This window comes from Atractosteus spatula, chromosome 4 (genome assembly GCF_055471065.1).
Source record: "Atractosteus spatula isolate fAtrSpa1 chromosome 4, fAtrSpa1.hap1, whole genome shotgun sequence".
In the NCBI taxonomy this organism is placed as follows: Eukaryota; Metazoa; Chordata; class Actinopteri; order Semionotiformes; family Lepisosteidae; genus Atractosteus; species Atractosteus spatula.
Genome location: NC_142709.1, coordinates 65,578,972 through 65,601,245, shown reverse-complemented (window position 1 = coordinate 65,601,245; position 22,274 = coordinate 65,578,972). Strand labels below are relative to the sequence as shown.

At 37.8% G+C, this 22,274-nt stretch overlaps 1 protein-coding gene across 1 annotated transcript in view; it reads left to right on the top strand.

Moving 5' to 3' along the window:
* Window positions 1-21,879, top strand: part of psmd1 (proteasome 26S subunit, non-ATPase 1) — a 54,585-nt gene extending 32,706 nt beyond the window's left edge. Inside the window, exons 17-25 of the mRNA XM_088913187.1 lie at window positions 3,535-3,649; window positions 6,906-7,022; window positions 9,234-9,336; window positions 13,375-13,544; window positions 14,730-14,822; window positions 15,170-15,262; window positions 18,314-18,484; window positions 19,927-20,087; window positions 21,690-21,879. Of these exons, the coding sequence (XP_088769313.1) occupies window positions 3,535-3,649; window positions 6,906-7,022; window positions 9,234-9,336; window positions 13,375-13,544; window positions 14,730-14,822; window positions 15,170-15,262; window positions 18,314-18,484; window positions 19,927-20,073 (1,009 nt within the window). The 3' untranslated portion in view covers window positions 20,074-20,087; window positions 21,690-21,879. The remainder of the gene's footprint in view (window positions 1-3,534; window positions 3,650-6,905; window positions 7,023-9,233; window positions 9,337-13,374; window positions 13,545-14,729; window positions 14,823-15,169; window positions 15,263-18,313; window positions 18,485-19,926; window positions 20,088-21,689) is intronic.
* The last annotated feature ends 395 nt before the right edge of the window (window positions 21,880-22,274 follow it).

The window sequence follows — 22,274 nt, the reverse complement described above, 5'->3', positions numbered from 1 at the left end:
TTTCTTTTAAAACAAGAACATTCCAAATCTAGTGGACTGTGTTACAGTTTTTTTAGATGGTGGGTAGAAAACCCCTATACACAGAAACTGATCAAATCTGCCTAATTGGTAAAGTCAAAACCTTCACACAACAAAATTAAACATTAGGCTGTGTTGTGAAAATACTGTGCACTCAAAAATGGTAAAGTTCTTAATGCAGTAGACATTATCTTTGACAAATCCAGTGAAGTCTTTCTTTGGTTTCATCTCTTCATGCTTTATCAGCATGTAACTTCTACTTGTTTTGGCCTGTAATTGAAAATAGACGCTAATGGCTAAAAGGTAGTTTCTAAATGTGTGTATGCTACATTTAAAGAGATTAATTGAGATAGTGAATTATCTAATGCTATTGATGTTCATCATTATTTTCATAATTACGTAATATGCTTCAGTAACTTCTGTTTTTATGTATATAGTGTTTGACAGATTTGTTAGGAGATAGGTATGTCATTCACTTAGTTATGGTTCTGGAGATTGTTAGCCTTTTTATTGTTGGTGAAAGTTTTGTACAGAAAAGTAAACAAAAAAGATAACATAATGGAGAAATGATGAGATTATCCAGATACAGAATGGATTTGGCTTGGAGTTACACAGAAAAAAAAATGCAAGATGACTAATATTTAACTAACCTGCTGTTCTTGATGACTGTAATACATTTCTTTAAGGATAACTCAATGCCTGGGATTGCACAGATTACATAGATTCCTAAGCATCTGACATCAAAGATATAAGATGAATATCACCATCTCCTGGGAGTCATCCAAATGATCCATTGTTAAATGGCTCTGTCCTGTTACTTTCTTCTGAAATTGTAAAGCCCTGCTTTGCTTGCCACTTATTTGTAACAGTATTACCGTGCTCTTAGTGATTCTTAATGAATTTGTCTCTTATTTAGGAGCAGCAACAGAAAAACAATTACTTCTCCCTATTTACATAGTGCTAATGGCGAGTTTACTTCTCTCTCCTCTTTAGATGTTATCAAAGTGAATGTTCTCTGTAAATGTATTCTATGCTTTTAAACTCAGACATTATGAGTTATACTCTCTGCTTTTTTTCCTTTTCTCACTTATAACTACTTAAATATACCATCTCTGTCCAAAGACAACCAATGGTATCATATTTAGACATAATCCTTTATGTTCAAATGTATAGAGTTCACAAGACCTATTGATGCAACAGCAAATGGTTTTGTGGATAAGACATGTGAAATGTTTGTCTGCGGTATCAACTTTCATGTTTCACAGTTGTTTTTTAGTTATTCAGATTATCCTATAACCTGCCTTGTTAATTTGTTCTGTGAAAAAATGCAAGTAATATGTAAAGATAAGTAGCTTGGTTTTATCTACACAGCAGGACTGTATTTTCTTTATATTTTCTTAAATATTAGTTTCTTCAATCCCCCCCCTTCCCCCCCTTCCCCACAGTATGATTGAAAAGGTCAAGCATGCTGTTTAAGCCATTATTCTGGTTTGCAGCATCTCAGAAACACTTTCATTGACATCATCTCCGTTTCCCTGTTTAATTTTCCCTGTCCAGAAAGAGAAGAGGTAGTGGCACTGTCAGACATCCAGTAACAATAGTTTTGTGTTCAGAGCATTTTTTAATTTCAGTTTTCATGCTTTTTTTCTTGGCTATTTTACATTTTGTGTTTACAACATGATAATTGTTAGTATAGAGTAATTAGTTCTGTTTTTTTATGCTTTTACAACAGCTCATTAATAACCCCAGTCATTCTGTGGCCTATGTTACTTTCTTGTTCAAAATGTATGTGCTGGAATAAAGGAACCAGACCACAGTGACCTGCATATTCCCTAAATCCTAACTTCCAAATCAGAGCTTACAAAGAAACCACATTAAATTCACTTTGAATTCAGATAATTCACTTGTGGGTTTTGCTCTAGACTGTGCCTCTCTTAAATTGCAAGTCATCATGAAGTAAACCCAGTGCCAGCTGTATTTCTCAATAACAAACCTGGCATAGCTGATTATCCGGCACGCATAGAAGATAAGTAAAATTCCCAAGAACTTACATATTCATTTTTTACCCCACTCCAATATGCTTGTTTGAATGAATTGTTGTTGAGCACATGGAATATTAGCTAAATTCATTTTTGTTTTAAGTCATTAAATATTTTTTAATAAACATTTCTATAAAATATGCTAAACCAGCATAGGTTTATGCTAGATTTATCTTATTTAAATCTGTGCTAGATTTGTGCACTAATGGCATTAGCCCTGCTACTTGGAAAGCGGTTGCATGATAAATTCAGCACAGTACACCATAAATACACCATCTTGACAATTCTGCCTCGACCTGTGAAAATGTGGAAAATGTGTAAGCTTTCTGGACTGAGGCGCATAAATGAAGATGTGACTTTTTTTTAAGTCTTGATTTAATTCAAACCGGGAAGATCTCGTATTGAAGGATTCCTGGCAGCTGGAAATGAATTCCAGATGCGTAGCGATATGAGGTGAGGGGAGTGGTGTTGGCCAGGCCTTAGAGGTCATGATGGAATTGCTCTGCATGCGGTGCTGAAGGCACATCCATATGCTTCCGCTGTTCCACACCTTACCCAGCTGTCTGCTCACAGAGCTGCTTTGAGCAGATACTGTAACTTCCACTTTTCATATGGGGGTGAAAGTCTCCTTGTGTGTACAGGTGCCTTTTCTGTCCTTTTGATCTGGAGTGTGGTGTAGAATCCTTCAAAATGCATGTGCTTATGTTGGCTTTTGAGGTGGTAAATGAGTACAGAACAGGGGCGTATGGCATCTCATATCCTAGACATCTTTACTTTAAGTGCACCTAAAATGCCCTTTTCCTATATACAGGATATCAGATTTAGAGGGATTTTAAAGACGATACGTGGAGATTGCTATGCTATTCTCTTTCAACATAGGAAATTGATGTTTCCATTCATGTGGAAGTTCGGGTTTGGGGTTTTGTGCAATTAAACTTTGTAATTCAGTTTAGTGTGAGTATTTAGTTCTATTTGCAATAGTCTGTAGACTGTCCTGGAAAGTTAACATATTGCTTGAGATGTGTACAGTTATAAAAGGCTGGTTCTGTAAGGACAATCTAAAGGATAAAATAGCAGCAATAGCTTTTAACTTCCATTTTAGGAATGGACTCCTTGAGTGGAGGTAAGAATATTCTAGCAACTGTAACAGGTTTGCTTAATGTTGTGCAAGCTCCTGTTTTTGTTCAGTTTGGGAAACTTCAGGTTGTCATCATAATTTGCACCTACAATAGTGAATGTGGAATGAACGTATGAAATTATCTAATGGACTCAAACCATTATTAAAGTCCCTAAGAAGGTACCCGTGGATAACTGCATTTAAAGCAAGTTTTTTGTATATATATATTAGCATACAGAAAAGAGGGATGGAGCCCACCGGAGTTTCTGTCTGTCATAAATGTTGGTGCATTTCAGCTGCGCAGAGGTGTAAGTGGACTTGCTTGTGAATGCTTGTGGTGTGTTTTGTTTCTTCTTGCAGGACTCCAGAGCAGTGTCCCAGCGTGGTCTCCCTGCTGTCAGAGAGCTATAACCCCCATGTGCGCTGTGGAGCAGCTATGGCCCTGGGCATCTGCTGTGCTGGGACAGGAAACAAGGTGAACCCTTTCTCTTTCTCTTTATTGCCACAGTCTTGGTGGAGCAGTAAGTGGCGCTCTTCCCCCCCAGATCAGAATTTCAAAAACAAGTGCCCCATTAAAAAGGAGTTAAACCGAGGTACAGTTTATTGAAAATCACTTTAATACTTTTGGAAAGAGCAGGGGGAGCATTATCCCAGTATCTTTGCTGAATTCTGTTTTTATGCATTCTGGCCTTTAAGTTTATCTTCAATTCAATTAAAGCAGCATCTTACTTCTCTACCTGATCTGCTATGTGACGGAGTTGCTCGTATCTAATGGCTTCTGTGTAGAACCCAGGAGGGGGCTTTACCTCATTGGTGTTTGAAGTGGGTCGCCTCCTACATGTAAAAGACTCTGATCCTTGGAGAGGGAAAGTGCTACAGAAATGCAAGGAATTATTATTCTAATTATTATCTAAACAATGTGAAGATACTGATTCTTTCCTTTTCTCCTGCACAGTTGTGGCAAAGTCTTATTACTGCTGGAGACACAATCGATATAATTTCTTAGTGAGATAAGCAGAGTTTATTTTTGCAATCAGCAGAAAATTATTCTGAATTACAATCAGTTCTTAGAAGCAAGTGAGACAATAAACTGCAATTCTTTCCACATCTCTACTTTTTGGTGTGAAAAAAACCTTTAGATGCTTGAACTCACTTGCTATATGTAGACAAGGGAGCTCAGGGGAGGAGATTTATTATATTTTGCAAACTTCCAGTCCACTTACCTGGATCCGTGCCACTGGGTCTCAGACCTCCACCACTTTCCCAGCCCCTACGGAAAGAAACAATTGCCCTTCCAAGAAGCACCAGACATCTGGGTCTGGCACAGGCATTTTTCCACACCAGCTGCTCTCATACGTTTGAATGAGAATTTGCCAGCTGTGTCTTGCTAACTGCCAGGATGAAACTGATAATGAAGCCTGACCCTTCTCATCTCAGCCATAAAGAAGTCACCATAACAGAGTAATCCTGTTGTTGAGGACATGACAAGTCAATCTTCTCATTTTGGACATGACAGGCAGGATCATGGCCATAAGCCATGGGTGCACCTGAGCCAAATCTTTCATGTCGCTCCTACTCTTTAGCCCTCTTCCTCTTCTTGCAGAGAACTCATTTGACATGTGCTGGCATTTTTGTCCAATTCTGCAGTCTGTTAATGAGAGGTGGGACTGTGTATGTAGTAATTTAGCAGCATCATAAGCAGTATTTTGGGATGTAAAATTGGGGATGTGAACACTCAAGGAGCCAGCATCACTGATTAATAAATGCCATGTCCGGGATTTCTATGAGATGCTATGTTATAAGACGCCTGCCTGGTTCAATCACTATGTTATAAGACGCCTGCCTAGTTCAATCATATCTTATTATTGCTTGGTAGTACTGACCTTGATATAGACCATTTTTATTTATATTTGGGTGTTTTAAATGGCCATTAAATCCATTTACCATAAATCCCTGAAAAACAAGGAAGAAGACCCAGACGTTCTTAAAAAAATGGCAATATCACTGTTCCTGGAAATCCTTGGAAGACTCTATATTATTGCTGCAGTCTCTTTCCTTGTGGCAGACCTTTGTGATGTTTGGAGAAGCTGATGGTTTAGGGATTAACCGTGTGTACATGGAACGGTTACCTTCTAAGAGAGCCTCAATCATAGTTTGTTTGATTTTGTTAAACCCGGCACTCCATCAGAATCTCATTGTAGTAGTTAAGAGCTGCTTGAGAGAGTTTAGTCCTGTGGCATGAAGACATCACAGAGTGAATGAAACAAACACTCACCAACACTGAAAGGAAGTGTATTCTGCCAAGTCTGATCACAGGCGTGATCATTTTCAGATATGAGAGCCAAAGCAAGTATATGGATAACTGCACTTTGGACTTAAAGATATACAGTAGAGACACGGTTTTAGAACTAATCTGGTATTTTTAAAATTTAAAATAGATTTATATAAAAGGAATGATGAGATAATATAATCTTTTTTAAATTAAACCCAATATATGTCCTAAATAATGACAAATTGTGGTTTTAAGTTAATATTATTTAGACATCCACAATTTGCACATAAATGAAAATAAATAATGTCAATATTATTTTCTGCTAGAGATAAAGCCCAATCATATCATTTTTTTCCCCTCTGGTTGCCTTCCAATGTAATTTACAGAGGCTAAAATACTGTTTTTGAATACTATTATGTTCAAATGGGGTAAGATGAATGTTGGAATGTGGAATCTAAATGTTTTTCATCGTCTTAAAGGCTATTGTATAAATGAATATTTAACAGCATTTTTTCTGTAATGGTTGTGAGTTCTGTGTTTTAAATTGCTCTGTAAGGTTCTATTCTTCCTGACCATGGGGTGTATGTGTGAGGCAGGCATATTCTCACCATGTTTAGGAATTTTCTCTCGATGCTCAGGTTCTCCCAAAAAAGGCTGGAGAGCAGTCATGTTCCCTGCCGAGGGATGGATTTTTCTAGCCTCTCTCTTTTCTTTTCAGATATTCCATCCCTTATCCCCAAACCACATACCTATGACCCAAACCAATCTAACTGTACAATACACAGTATTAAGTTTCTTTTATTCTCATGGATGGTTTGTAACTTGATCAACAGCTCCCTTTTCATGCGTTCATTATTTGTTACATTTTCCTTGCTATGGTTTGATTAAAAATGTTCCTACTATATCCTGTTGGCTTTCGAAACTGTTGCCTCGAATCAAAAGGACAGTAATCACCTGGGAAAAAATTGCTTCTTGACCCCTAGAGGCAATCAGAAATTTCTAAGAGCAAATCTGATTTATATTACCCAGTACAGGGGCATTGCTTCTTAAAGAAGTTTGCAGTTCCAAATTTGGTACAGACATAAAGATTAATTGGCAATTCAAAATTAAAAATTATATGAGGTTATATCATGGTATTTTCTTTAATGATAAGCCCATATATGAAAATGAATATGGGCTTAATAAGGGGCTACAAAAGTGCTGTATTCTTTTGCAAGGTATGGATCATACCACATAGCAAGGTGAGAAGTACCTTTAGTGAGGCGAATCATTTAAAAATGGAAATGTCTTTGTGGCATTTACTTGATCCAGAACGTGATGCAGCCTTTCAAAATTAAAACATGCATCTTTATATGTACTTCGGCATGTTGAAAATGTGTACTCTGGTTTTTAATACAAAGAACAGCTGAAACAGAAGTGATGTTTAGTAATCTTATTTTGTCTCAATTTTTCTTTTTAGGAAGCGATTAACCTCCTGGAGCCCATGACCAATGACCCAGTCAACTACGTCAGGCAGGGAGCTCTCATTGCTTCTGCTTTGATCATGATCCAGCAGACAGAAATCACATGTCCCAAGGTAAGTGACTGCCACTCACAGAAGAGAAGAGATTGGTCGATCTTTTCTACTAACAGTCTGCATACCAAGGAGATGCCAAGAAAAAAAAAACAGGATAAAGAAAATAGTGTAGCATTTTGTGAGGTAGTGAGAGGTGACTTTGTTTAAAAGAGATCTATTAAGACAACAGGCCTCTAAAATGCATAACATGAATGTGATGTGCTGACTGGGACTGCAATTTTCATGGATCCTAGGATGGCGTTGTCACATTTTTGCCCTTTAGCCACCTCTCACTACCTCACACATTTGTTCAGTGTATTAAAAAATCAATCTTTATAATCCACAGCAGGAAATAACAGATGTTTCAGACCAAAACCTGCTTTAGAGTTTTCCTTTATATATACAAGTATAACACCAAATATTGGACCTGTTGAGATGACAGTAGGTGTCTGGGATTTATGATCTAAGTTTGAAATATCTGTCCCCATTATCTAAAATGACTCTTATATTTATGCTGGATGGGAGTTGTTTGGGGTGCTGTGTTTTCCAGTTGTGCAGTTCAACAACCCATAATGTGAATGACCATGAAAAATATGGGTGCTTAGTGGACGTGCATTGAAATGGATCAGGGACCTGGTCTGTGTGCTTATGAAACTGCTTTTAGAAGCTTTTCTAAAGCTGTTTTTTTTTAATTCTTCTGCTTTTTGTTTGGACTTCAGTTGGGTTCTTGTATAAATCTAGATTCCATTTTAAATAAGAACTTGTGTCTTTTTGAAGTCTCATTCCTTAAAATACTTCAATTTCGTACTTAAATGCTTTTAATCTTCTTGAGTAAATATTTTCATATTATCGTGGTTTATTTATATGAAAATTCAATATTGTTATTAAAGACGTTAAACTGCTATTGTTTTGCAGTGCAAAGGTACTCATCAGGCCTTTCTTTAAAAGTATTATATTTATGCGTGTCGGATGTTAGTGACAGCCTGATGGGTTTTGTTTCTTACTGTGGCACAAATATTTGGCATTAGGAGCAGGATTGCTTAGACCCAATGTATGGAATGTGAAGCTGCCCGCTGTCTCTTGTCTGCAAGCTGTTTACATGATGGTCCAGTTGTAGTCCTTGAAGTGGGATTCTTGTCACCACACAATAAAACACGTCCAAGACACTACAGTAGACATAGACAGACATCAGGCATTTGATGATAGTAACATCAAAGATAAATTATGAAACAGTTTGCTGCTGTTTGCGTACTACTAGAGATTTATACAGTTAAGCACTTACAGCCCTAAATGTTTCATCACAATGTTGACAGTGCACTCCTCGAAGTCAGTGTCAGGAAACATGAGTGTTAGACAACCCATTCTTGCTGTGCTGCAAGCAGTTGATGCTTCAGTTCTGTGGAGCCTTTCAAAAAAAGAACACACTGATTGGCCTTAAAATGGTAGGTAACTCTATCAGCAGTTCTCACCATGCAGGAAAAGTCTGAAATAACTAAAAGCTGGGATAGCCATCAGCATGAGTGGTTTTGCTGGAATCCTTCCAAGTTTCAAGCTTTTCCTAAGATGGCTTTAAATAAGAATACAATGAATGTGAGTTAAATTACCGAATGGCAGCTCAGCCTTGTCCAACGCATTGAAGCTAACCAGATTCACTTAATGGACATGACAGCAACTATCACTGTAAAACTATTTGCTGACAGAATGGATTCAAGAAGACTGACGAATAATAGCTAAAGAACCTGTAACACAGGAACGTAGCTGAGTCGTTAAAGTGCACTTCAAAGGGATGTTTAGAAATAATTATTTGAAGAAATGTGTAAAGATTTGTTGTATGAAGCAATGCTGTACATACAGAGTTCAAATTGTTAAAAATGGAGTGCCAAAGGTTAGGTTTGGTTTGGTGGTATGGAAAAGGGAACATTTTGGTCTGCGTGCCTGTTAATGCTTTCTGTGTATGTCTGTATATTTTATAACCTGTAGACCAAAGAGAAAAAAATGGAAGGTTTTCCCTCTTCTATTCTTTGCAAAACTATTGACCTGAATTGTTCTAAACCAAATTAAGGAAAATAAATGCTCTTTTAGCCATAGCTTGTTTTAATTTGCCAGAGTAGTTTGTTTTTTTAATAAAATGCATTGCATTTTTAACCCCAGACTTATGCCTGTCCTCTGTTCAGTTATGGTCCTACTGTGCTTTACCGGTCTCTCACTTAAGATCCTGTTATCTCCTCATAGGTCAACCAGTTCAGACAACTCTACGCAAAGGTCATCAACGACAAGCACGACGATGTCATGGCCAAGTTTGGGGCAATCCTGGCACAGGGTATTCTGGATGCTGGTAAGTGTTTTTCCAGAGATTTTCGATGGGGAAAATAAAATCTATTTAATCCTTTTAATTTATTTAATTTTATTAATACAAATCCATAGTATTTTGTATATTCTGTATTACTTTGTAAATGTACCCCGGAAATGAAGAGGAGGTGTATTTAGAGCTGAGAATACAAAGCACTTCCTTGGAAGCATGGGGAATGTACAGAGTGATCTACCCTGTAATATTGTTAAAGCTTATTTATTTGCCATTTGCCAAGAAACAAGCAAATGGGATAACAGGGTCAATTAAGCTTTTAGTAACCAACTGAGAAACATTGGTGAAGTGGCATTTTTTTTCTTAAAACTGCTTTGCAATTACTTGTGAATATCTCCTTAGTGATGTGTAACATACAGAAAGTGTTATTTCTCTGTGAACCTTCCTGGCTCAAGAAATCTATACTGTCATATCAGCAGTCATTCACACCACAAGGCTGGCCCCAGCACAGATGTGCACAAACATATTCCAGACGCTCTTTCATATAAATATGCATGTGACACCCAGCACGATAAGGTTAGGATGTACACCTGTATGAAATCCTGAGAAAACACAGGAGTATTGCAGTCTTTCATCACTCTTTCCATCAGTGACTTTCTGAATTTTGAGAAAAAAGCACATTTAAACAGTCATATGTATATATATGTCCGGAAGCTTTTTTCTTCCCAAAGGCATTGAACTAAAACTCAGTATTGCTGTGGATATCAAAGGATTAAAAAGATGCATCTAAAAATAAAGCACATATCTTTGGTAATCAGTATCTCCATGATCTTAAGACTTGGTCATTGGAAAATTCAATCCTAAAACATAATCCACGTTAATACTATGTATTTTGTAAATTTCTGCTCTTTTCTGATCAAAGTAATGATAAGTGGCAGTATGGAACTACACATACCACTGTGCCATTTGAGAAGTAAGGCAAGATGTTAAAATAAGATTGCCTTTTTTTCTTTTCTTAGCTAAACAAGTGTTTTGGCTTGAGCACATAAAGACACATTTGTGTCTGCAGATGCCAGTAGCAGAGGGATGAGTGTGCCAACAGTCTCTATTTGATCGAATGCTGCTTTTAGTTTGTCTTTTTGAGTTAGAACATGTTGCGTGGAACATGGAACAAGACCTTAAACAGTCAGTGAACAGGTGTGACAAAAGTCCAGCTGTGCATATTACTTAATATATTACATCCTAAAGCCTAAAATAGTATGGCACATAAATGACATAGCGAACAAGATGAAACCATTGGGCCCAGATTAAGTGAAAACTTTGACAGCTAATTCCATGCTCTCTGCATAATGGCAGCTTTCAATTGGGTAGACATAACAAGCCTGCTAAATGGAAAGCAACCATCCATGAAAAAATGGAAAGCAACCAGTGATGTATTCAGAATTTGCAACCAGCAGGTAGATCATATTTTTTATTCATTTTGAGCCTTGGGTAGATATTGCTTTTGGGAAAGGCAGGTACAATCCTGTAGCACTGTTAATTGGTTTACACCTTGTTCAAGTCACACAAGATTTTAAATTATTTGTTCTTTTAAATCTCAAAATCAATCACTATGAACAAAATACTTTGTTCTGTATTTGCTGTTTCTTCAGCCAATTAAATGACAAACCCATACATGAGAGACAAGATGGTGCAGTGTATTTATCTGTGCCTCAGTAATCTGCAGGTTAGGCATTTCAGAAGCTTTAATTTACTGAAGCATAAGATATTCTGTAAAATTATGCGAGTAGACTTACTATCAACATGCCAGAATGGCAAGACTTTGCTGTCTGTCAGTGTAGAAATAGAAATATCTGGCACCACAAAATGTAATTTCATATGAAAGAAATTCTATCACTTATGCTTTTAGTTAAGTAATGCATTTAAGTGGTTTGCTTCATTTTTGTTTTGTTTTTGCTAAAGTCTGCTGACTTTGTTGCATTCAGAAAGCCAGTGGGCTGGCTGTCTAGGCTGTGCTTTCAATTGGGTTATTTATTTTGCAGAGAGAGCCATTTTGTATGGCTTGCAAGTTCTTAGTAGAGTACAGCAAGCATTTCACGGACACATTAGAAACTTTATTCTCATTAAGAAACATAAAGTAAATTCCAGCTTAAAAGTATCTATAGTTCATGGCTTACACCAGGTGTTTCATGTTTTTTTTTCTTGTGTCCTGTCTTTTGGTGCTCTGAAAAGTATGTGCCTCTTAGCCATTGGTGTCACAGAAAGTGAGACCTGATCAAAGTAGCACTGTGCAGTCAGGTTGCCAGCAGTCACTACAGGTTAAGTTCTCTAGCGACTAGAACTTACACTGCCACATTGATCTTGGCAAATGAGTCGTGATCTCCCAGATCGTTATCATTAACAGACTGTTTGGCTCTTATGTTTTGCCAGGTTAGAATTTGCTGGATCTGATGCTGAGCAAAAGTGTACTGCATCAGTCTAGCCATCAATATACCAATAGCACTAAGGCATTTTTGTCTTCGTAATTGGAGCATATTGGCTCCTCACTGTTTTTATTTCTTGATTTTCTCCAGGCTTAATATTCAAAATATTTTCCCCATTTCAAAATAAAAGTGTTAAATCACCTGTTTAACCCAATTGCCCAATTAACAACTCACTAATGAGGTGGTTTAGGGTTTGTGTCTTATGAATGCATCAAGGACAGTCATATATGATAATCAAAATGATGCCAAACATTTAATCATGTTCCAAAATCTGTATTTCTATTTTTCATTAAATATGCATGCAAAGACTGTTATGTTTTTATGCTTTTTCTTTTTAGTTAATTATTATAGAAGTATACTGACAAGGAAATAGAACTTCCTGGACTAGTGCCATCTGTTTTTCTCAGTATTGAAAAAACTTTAATTATAATTTTATCTGTGTTTTATATGGATACAAAAGTCTCAAGCATACCAGTGGAAAGCACTGCCAGGGATGTATTAGTGTGCTGGATTTTACAGCAACAGTAGGTTGACTGTAGAGAACTTAATATTGTCTAAATTTAAAAATGTAACAGATTCAAATGGTATGATTCAGAACAAAAATAAACCAAAAAAATGCACTTGCATATTAAGCATACCATTAATTAGGATAATAAATGCTGTACATCCGGTATTTTTGTTTTTAAATACTTTGAATCTGAAAGTATTTGTGACTATGAAACCAAGTGTAAACATCAAAACATATTTGCCCTGACATTTCCTGCTCACAGATATATTGAAGAAAACCACATTTGACTGCTAGTTTAGCTGTTGAGGACGTCGGATATTTTTGCAGCATAAAACAAAGAATCGGTTGTCTGCTCAAGAGCTGAAGAATATGGATTACAGGCTGGGAAATGATATGAAGTAATTTATAAATAGGGTCACAAATTCAGCATTGCCTATGACAGATTTGAATTATTTCCACTCATCTTCAGACAAGTAACTTTTAACAAAATACGCGACAGAAAAGATAAGCCCTGTTGTATTATCAGCTTCCTTGTTTTCTGGTGCTTAGTGACAAATTCACAATTCAAGGTATTCAGAAATAATAGGAATTGTCAGCCTGACAGCTGATAAATTAATGTTTTGGCTTCTGATCCATCTTATTTCTTGTTTTATTTTCCTGGCTCCTGTCTCTCTTCTTTATGTTCGCCCTGCACACCCCTTCCCTCCCAGAGTTGAGCCCATTTTCCCTTTTCCTCCCTTTTCCTAACGGAAGAGCTGCTGTTATTTTTTATCTCCCCTTTTAACCTTCGCTCTTGACCCATCCATGCATCCTTAAATGAGAACTTATCTCTGCTGTCTCAGAAATGAACAGGATAAGTAAAAGGGCTTAAAACGAATTTGCAAAATGTCTTTAACTGCAGTTTGGCCTTTTGTTTTTTTTTTAACTAGAAACAGATAAATAATGGCTGGAACAGAGCTTTTTGATGGTTTGTGGCCGCCGCTGGGTAATCTGGTGAGACAAGGCCAAAGTGCGGCGGCTTGGCCCTTTGCTCTCTTTACCGTCCATGAGGCCTCAGGTCTGCTGTCTGTTCCCCTGCAGGCGGGCGCAACGTGACCATCTCCCTGCAGTCTCGCACGGGACACACTCACATGCCCTCTGTGGTGGGCATCCTGGTCTTCACCCAGTTCTGGTTCTGGTTCCCCCTCTCTCACTTCCTGTCCCTGGCCTTCACTCCGACTGCCATCATCGGCCTCAACAAAGACCTGAAGGTAGGGCCGAGGTTGCACTGACAGCCTGGATCTGTGAAGAAACATCCACCTTTTTTCAGTTTGTTGAATAAGAAACAAATGGGGAATTCTCACCATGAAACACTTCCATTAAAAAATCAAAAGTCTAATCACAGAGTGTTAAACTGGTACAAATTAAAGATTTGAAAACATTTTAAGATTGTCTGTATTGGCAGTAACTGATGGCAGCTCATCGTTTGAAATGTTTTTTTTAGCTTTTTTCCCCTGCTGTGTCAAATTTGATACAATTTGTCCAATTTGATATTTGAAGCAACAGCGCCAAATTTTCTCCTGTTGAAAGGTGACATTGCGAGGCAATTGCTTTTTTCAGTAATACCTGTCTGGTGCCTTCTAAACTGTTTCAGGGTTATTTTGCAATTTATTACCATCCTGTGTTAGGGGAAGGTCAATGTGGACATTAAAAATTACGATTTCAGCTGGCATTACAAGAAACCCATTTGCCCTAAAAATGGGACAACAAATGCAGTAATTATTTAGATAAAAGTTGTCGAGCAACTGCTGAAATGCTACTGGACTCCATTTTTGTCACCCAGTCTATGTATATTTCCTAGTTCTTTTGCAAATGTCTTCATATTCCTGTGATTATAGTAAAGTAAACCTATGTAAGCCATCTGTAAAATCTTCACAGCTGCCACTGCAGCTGGTTTTTTGAAGTAGTGTGGTCTGGCCTGTTGAGGCAAGATATTGCTTGCTAACAATAAGCCCATTTTGTGTGCCGGTCTGTTTTATTGTTGTTGATGTCACTCTGGTGGCGTAGACTGAAACCATTTACAATCCTCTTTCTTTCGGCTGCAGAGACCACTTACATGGCATTTAAAGGAAGGAAACGATTCTATCGTTTTGTACTGGAAATGGCGAAGAGTAATCAGGGCTAATAAAACTCTGCTGTCACTGCTAATGAAAAAGTTTGTGGTTTAACAATTTAATTCTGCATTTATTCTGTTGTATACATCATCCGGCGTTTTCTTGTGCAGTGTTCTGCAGTGTAAATAAGAAAACATATTTTGCAATTTAAAATAAAATACTTACAGATCTGAACATATTGACAGTTGAACTCTGTTTTTTTAGTTACTTTTGGTGTATGTGACTAATGAGTTGCATTGCTGGATATGATACAGATTCACATAAGTTGTCTCAATCTTACAGATGCCCAAAGTACAGTACAGATCCAACTGTAAACCATCTACGTTCGCATATCCTCCTGCCCTGGAAGTGCCCAAAGAGAAGGAAAAGGAGAAGGTGAGAGTATGACCGTCCTTCCTAGGGTTGTTGGACCATTTTCATATGCACACGTTGTAGCATTGCACAGAAGCAGAATTAAGTCGATTTTATGCATTATATATTCCGGTATACTGTAAAAAGTTATTTCTGTTAGCTGATGTTGAGATTGCTTCCTTGCTGCATGGAACTCCAAAATATGTGTGAAAAGTTTTAAGAAAATCAAGGCTGTTTCACAGTTGTGCCTGTTTGTCCCTGAGTGTTTAAATGTGCTGCGTTGGCCAGTTTCTCATCTTTGACCCCTCGAGGACAGGGCCCGAGTGTGGTCAACCCTCCGCCGGCTGTTTGACTCTGTCGATCTCTCTCAGGTTTCCACTGCCGTGCTCTCCATCACAGCCAAAGCCAAGAAGAAGGAAAAGGAGAAGGAGAAGAAAGAGAAGGAGGAGGAGAAGATGGAAGTGGTGCGTAATGGCTGTAGTTGGCCTCCCATTAATAATATAGTCTGGTTTTCGGCATGAGTTATATCAAACAGACAACATATTCTTCACATAAACACACCTTCATGTCATTTTTTAATTTGTTCTAGGAGCTGAGATTAAAAGGCTCATAAACTTTACAAGCTTATGATAAAATTGTCTGTTTATAAGGATACCTGCTTGTTTTAATTGCCCCATTTTTTAATTACCAGATTGCATTCTGAAGTTCATTGGACAGTTGATATATAATTCTGAAGAGCTTGCCATGTAAAATGTCCTCTGGCAAGTTTCCAACACTCTAATGTGCAATGTGGCCAAGACATTCAAGAAATGCCAACGTAATTTGTTCTTCCAGTGACAAACAAAACCCATTTCAAATGTTATGCAACGGACGTGTTTTTCCTGGGGAACGTTTTGTTTTCGTTTTGTAAAAAAATTAATTATAATGATGACATATATCACGTTACACTTAATAAAACCACATTTCTTTGATGCAGTTCAGCTGCTTTATTAGAGAAATCACACACCAGGCAGAAGAGGATGAATAATGTTAAGGAACAGTTGGTGCACACTGCCCCTGATATTCACCCAGACTCAGTGAATGTGGGAAGAATGCCTTCTAGGGGCTGTTACACTGGGAAAAGACCCCACTTGTCCCAGCTGAATCCCCTCATGAGGGGCTCTTCCCAGATGTCCCTCATGGAAGCTGCTTGACTGTTGTGTGCCCCACCCAAGGCCCTGAGAAGGGCCCATGCATCCTGCACCCACAAAGTCACACAGAGCACGGCACTCAGGGGAGCGGAAATGGGGAAAATACTTGCAAAAAAATCTGGTCTTCAGGCTTTGTGGTCATTACAGTAAAATTGACACAAAATGACAGATCAGTAAGAAGTGTCATTTATTATTATTAAGCGGCTTTATTTTTCCTGGGGAGCATTTTAAATGTGGTTTGTGCTTCCATGGAAGTGATGTGTTCTGATCACGTGGAGCATTTCGGAGTTAGTAGGCTGCTAGTGAACATTTTTACTCGGAGAGTTTTTTGAAAAGTTGAGCATTAAAATGGAACTGCAAAATCTATTTTCTAATTAAAAGTCATATATTATTAGGCCTCTTGATCAGCAGAAGTGTTTTATATAAGCTATAAAGCAGTGTATAGGAGACTTTTACATTTGTTGTGCATGTGCGAAATGTACTATTGAGGTGTCCAGCAGTCGATAGTGGAGTAATGCTTCATTTCACATGTTTTAATGGAAGCTTTCCCTTTTTTAAAATCTGTGAATGACACATTTAACAAACTGTAGGTCTTTTTATTGAAGTGTTATATATAAACATTGCTTGCATGTGTTTTTATGTGAATATTTGCATGTTTTTCTGTGTATATCCATCTTTCCTCAGTTCAAGTCTGTACAGGTTGAGATTGGCATCTGGATGTTACTTGTTGGTTCTGTTTTCTGGTAGACAATTTGAAGTCCTCCTCCGATATGAATAATCCAACCATGACTTTAGAAAATGAACCCTTAAACTGAAAAACACATCAGGTTTCAGCGAGCAGTTGTCAGCTGCATTCAGCCATTCAGTCCTTCTTGAATTCTTTTGAGATATAAAAATCAAATTAATACACACTTTGATTACTTGCATAAGCTCTGGTATATGAGGGGCCAGTGACATTTTATTTTTATTATACTGTTTAAATAAGTTATTCTTACACCTGTTACAAACATTAATTTCAGTTTACTGCATAATGTCATGTCTGCATTTTAAATGAAGTAGTCAGATTGCTTTCATATCAGATATGATCTTTTCCACGCCTGGATAGTTGGCTCTTTTCAGGAAGGCTGGTGTTGTATTTAAGTTACACGTAAGTTAGGAAACAAGCACCATGCCTTCCATCTCACAACAGCATTGTAAGAGTGCTGTGTGGTTGATATGGCACGGTGATAATGCTGACCCGCTGTTTCATACATCTCATTGAAACTCCAAGCTTCTCCACACCACAGTCCTGCAGCCCAGTGAATGACATCACCGTCTCCACACCAGTGTCATCTGGCTGTTTCTTGTGGAAGATCAAGGGGAAAAATGAACGCCTAGGCTTGTTCTCAGTGCAGCGCTATAGATGCTCACAATCCACTGAAGCTGCACTAGTCAAGCATCCTTTACAGCAGCCTGCAGACTTGAGATCTTTGGGGTTATATAACACAAGGTGCTAGGAGACATTCTCTACCGCATTTTGCTTTGATCTTACATGGTTGTGATTCCTTCTATGGTGAACTAAATTTTATCCATGCAGAAAAACGCGTTAATGCTAGAAACCCTTTCTGTGATTTGTATGCTTGTGAGCTTATTAAAGCTATTACACCGCTTCTCTTCAGACTTAATGCAGAGTGTAAGATTTCCTGTATAGTTGGTACATTCTTGCATAATAGCCCAAAACTTAGTCCTTAATCCTGTGGCTCAGCCTGAAACTGAGGCTCAGCTTCAGTCTTGTGCTATGAAGCTTATTTTTTTTACTTCTGGCTTCAGATTTTTGACATCTCTGACATGAAAAGAGTATTTTTGCCATATTTTCCTGATCTATGTAAATGCCAGGTTAAATGTTGACAGTTGTTTTGACCTCTGACACTAAGCCATCTGACGTTGACATTATAATTGTATTATATTCCCCCCTCCAATTAGCTAAGAACACTGAAAGGCAGAACTGCGTTCCTGCTGGTCTCGTGGAATAACGTGGTGTAATTTGGGTGTCGGTATTACTGATGGACGTTTGCAGAGAATGTAGGTATATAAATAACCTTCAAATTGCAGCTTTCGTGTTTCAAATTTGAAACAGATTTCAAAAAATATATATTATTTCAGAGATGTGAGCCAGACATGAAAAAGAAAATAGGGCCCCTCATTATTTCCATCTCTTATTTCCTTGCTTGCTTTATTAGATTCCAGTTTGTGTCAAGAGTCTTACTGTGCCGAATTGTAAAATACGTTTTAAACAGTAAAAAGTGCCGATGCTTCCTGATGAGCCCTGGTTCTCTGGAATTGCAGGAGACGGAAGCTGACAAGGAGAAGGAGAAGAAAGACGAGGAGAAAGAGAAAGAAAAGAAGAAAGAACCAGAGCCCAGTTTCCAGCTACTAGAGAACCCTGCCCGGGTCATGCCTGCTCAGCTTAAAGTGCTCACCATGCCTGAGACCTGCCGCTACCAGCCCTTCAAGCCTGTAGGTTTTTCCCACTCACAGTAGTGTAAAAGTACAGTAGCACTGCTGTCCCAACACAAGTTGTTAGTGCAGACAGGCACTAGGTCACGTAGGCATAGTAGGAACAATTTAATATATTTAGATATTGTATGCTTCTCAAGATTGGTCTGCCAGCAATCTATGTGCAGGAAAGTTTTATGCAGTGACGACTAGGGTCAGATAGAAGAGATAGTGTGAAAGTGGTCCACAAAGTTGTGTGCCTGTTATACAAGGCAGAGAATGAAGCAGTGCTGAAGCAGCCGTTATCACTGTGTATACCCAGAAGTAGTCATCTGCTTAGTGGTAAACGCCAAGTGCTATAGCTGGTTCTGTATATAAACTTGGGTGTAACGGGGATGTGAAGTGATAACATAAATAATTGCTGCAAGGGATGGGGAGGAAAGCATCTTGCAATGCTAATTACTATCATGAGATCTAAACTCTTTATTCTTGGCAGGGAAATGGGGGTCAGGACCCCTCAGCTAATGTTTCTTTTATGCATAAATTGGTGCTGTGTGAATGCCCAAATTTAGAACCTAATGTCTAAGAGGATTTTTTTTGATAGAGAATGGGGTTATGGGTTTCTGTTCCAGGGTATTAGCCTTTTAAAAGTGATTTGCATCTAAGGGGCCCCTTAAAAAATGGTTTTGATTTGAATTTTAGCAAGTGACATAAAGAAACTAATTAGTTGAAAAAGAATAATCTATTTCTGCTGTCTTTTAAGAATGCCTTTTAATGTGTAAAAAGTTAGACAGTTTAATTATGTTAAACTGGCAAGTGTTTTTGTAGGCTTAATAACCATACAAGAACTAAAATAGCTTTCTGAAATGGGAACAAAGCAGTTCCTTGGGAGACTCGGAAATTATAGACATTTCAAGTGTATGTTCATTGAATTAATTATTGAATCAAATTCTATATTGTAATCATGAAAGCAGAAGAAGTTTCATTTTCCTGCAGAACCTGGAGAGATGATTCCTGTTCTTTTTTTATTTTGTGTATTCCGACCGCTTTTAAGTCCTTCAGTATGGGTTTACTACATTCTGCTTGTTCAGCTTAACCTTTAACATTTGTAATCACTTTAATTCCTTGAAGATGTTAAAACATTGTAAATTCTAAACAATAGCAGTCCATATGTGGCCTGAGAGGTTTGCAGTAAGGACATACTTGAGGCCTCTTGTCTGAAGACAAATTAGGTTACTGCTGAAACAAAAGGTAATTCAACTGATCTTCAGCATTTTTCCCAAACTTGCATACTGCACTGAAGTCTCATTTGATAGAACCTCATCTAAACAGGGTATTGGGCTTGGTGTGCAATGAAACTGACATTCTAACTTAAAATACACCCTGTGCACAACAAGTGTTTGGGGGTTTTGTTTTGTGTATTTGCCCCTAACACTCTGTGCGTATCTCTTGTTTCCCACTAGCTGCACACTGGGGGGATCATCATCATGAAGGACACCAGTGAGGAAGATGAAGAGCTGGTGGAGCCAGTTGCTGCCCATGGCCCTAAGATTGAGGAGGAAGAGCAGGAACCGGAGGCTCCAGAGCCCTTTGAGTACATTGATGAATAACAGCTGCTTCTCAGGTACACTCTTTCACAGGATGATAGTCAGGTTGTTCTGCCAAACGACTGCCGAGCCCACTGAACTGTGTTAGTGACAGCTGAGAGGTGGTGCAACTTCAGGGTGCTTCATTCTGAAAAGCTGCCTTCTGTTACTATTGTAGAAGTGTTGGAGAAAACTAAAACCTCAAAGGGTTGATTTACTTTCAGTTGTTTACCATTTAACTCATTCTGAGTTGTGTCTTGCCCGAGGTTTAGAATGTCAGCATTCATTTCTTGGATAAAAAAGATAGTTAAAGTGTATTTTACTAATGCAAAAAGATCCTGGAGCATAAGTTTTACCTACGTCCGTGATGTAACTAGTCCAAAAGCTCCAGCCTCCACTTGAGTTTCATTTCTCAACTCTCTTAGAGAAACACGTACTATACCACAACAGTTTCCCTGCTTAAAAACCCTTAGAACCTGATTCTCTAATGATAACCACTTGTTTTTACAGTTAGATAGAGCGTGTAAAAGTCATCAGGCTGCCAAGAAACACAGTATAATTCAAACCATTTTCTGAAAAACAGCATTTAAATTGATTGTCAGTAGGATCTACTCTTATTTCTTCTGGCAAAAAGTGCCAACACGTCAATCAGGAGAAGGGCTGCTTTGTCTCCATTATCTCATTTTGTCCCTAGATGGTATTGCAGGAGGTCTCAGAATACAGATCTTAATGCATGATCCCTTGGCTCTCTCTGCTCCACAGATAAATGACTGTGGAATATAAATAATGCTACTGGTTCTAAACATTCTTCAGTATAAGATAAAACTATTCATGATCTTGTTGCTAAAGTAAAAAACAACTGAAAGATTCATTATTGAAATGCAGGTTCATTCATTGGGTCCTTCCTTCTAAACTCTTTTTGTAATTATCAGCCTGTTTAAAGTGTTTTTTCTGGGATCTTACTTCTGAGTTTCCCCAGGACATCAAAGGTTCAAGTGCAGAAGTGCTGTTACTAAATTAGTCAATTTGTGTAGCTCAGAAGAAGAGAGGTTTTTGGTTATCTGTCAAACTTTTGGCATTCAAAGGCTCCAGTGTTGTTTTTGTAATCTTTAAGTCTTGGCTGTTGCAGCTAAGTAGAGAACATTTTGTCAGCTTTTCAGCAGTCCTTGCCAAATACTTCACAGAATGCAAATGGTCATCATACTTTAGTTAAGATAGACTCCATGAACAAAATAGAGAAATAATAATTGCAATTGTAGAATTGGGAAATTAAAATAATTTGAAATCTTCCATAATGGACAAACATCTGAGTAAAAGTATTATATCCTGGAAGCATCAAACATTAGGTTATTGAAAGGTAATGGATCTTAGCTATTTTAGTAATTTTTAGTTAAGCCAGTATATTTTATAAAAAATAAAGAATTCTATATCTATTGTATAAAAATAATAATTTATAAATAGTCCAGATATTATAGCCTAGGATTTCTTAAGCTTTGTTGTGTTTTTCAATATGTCAACCAGAATCATCTATGTTGACCTAGTCCTGTGCAATTAAAGTAGTTCGCTCCTGAATTGAAGTTTAGGTACAGTAGGCTTCTGGTGATCAGTCTGTTTAAAGCTGTGGTCTTTTGTTTCCACAGGGCACAAACAGAGCTGTCTTCTGCGAAACCAACACAGGAGACTCCAGTCTCCAAGCATGCACCTCCACCAGTCCAGCCGACTCTTTTACACTGTCCTTCCCCAGCCTCAACAGAAAGCTGTGTAGGGAATGTTTTACACTTATTGTTAATGTCAGTTCAATAAAAAAAAAAATCATACTGGATGTTGAAATGTTGTAGCTCTTATTTCTTTATATCAGTGCATAGTTTGACTATGTCTTTTCAATGCGAATGTTTGAAAGAATTTGTAATACAACAAATCATTTTCAGGGGAATTCATGTACACTTTTTTTGTGGGCTCATTTCTCATTTTCACTTTACTTTTTATAATTCATTTGCCAGCACTGTTCTGGCAGCTGTTTACAGTGGTGTGAAAAAGTGTTTGCCCCCTTCCTGATTTCTTATTTTTTTGCATGTTTGTCACACTGAAATGTTTCAGATCATCAAACAAATTGAAATATTAGACAAAGGTAACACAAGTAAACACAAAATGCAGTTTTTAAATGAAGGTTTTTATTATTAAGGGAAAAAAAAATCCAAACCTACATGGCCCTGTGTGAAAAAGTG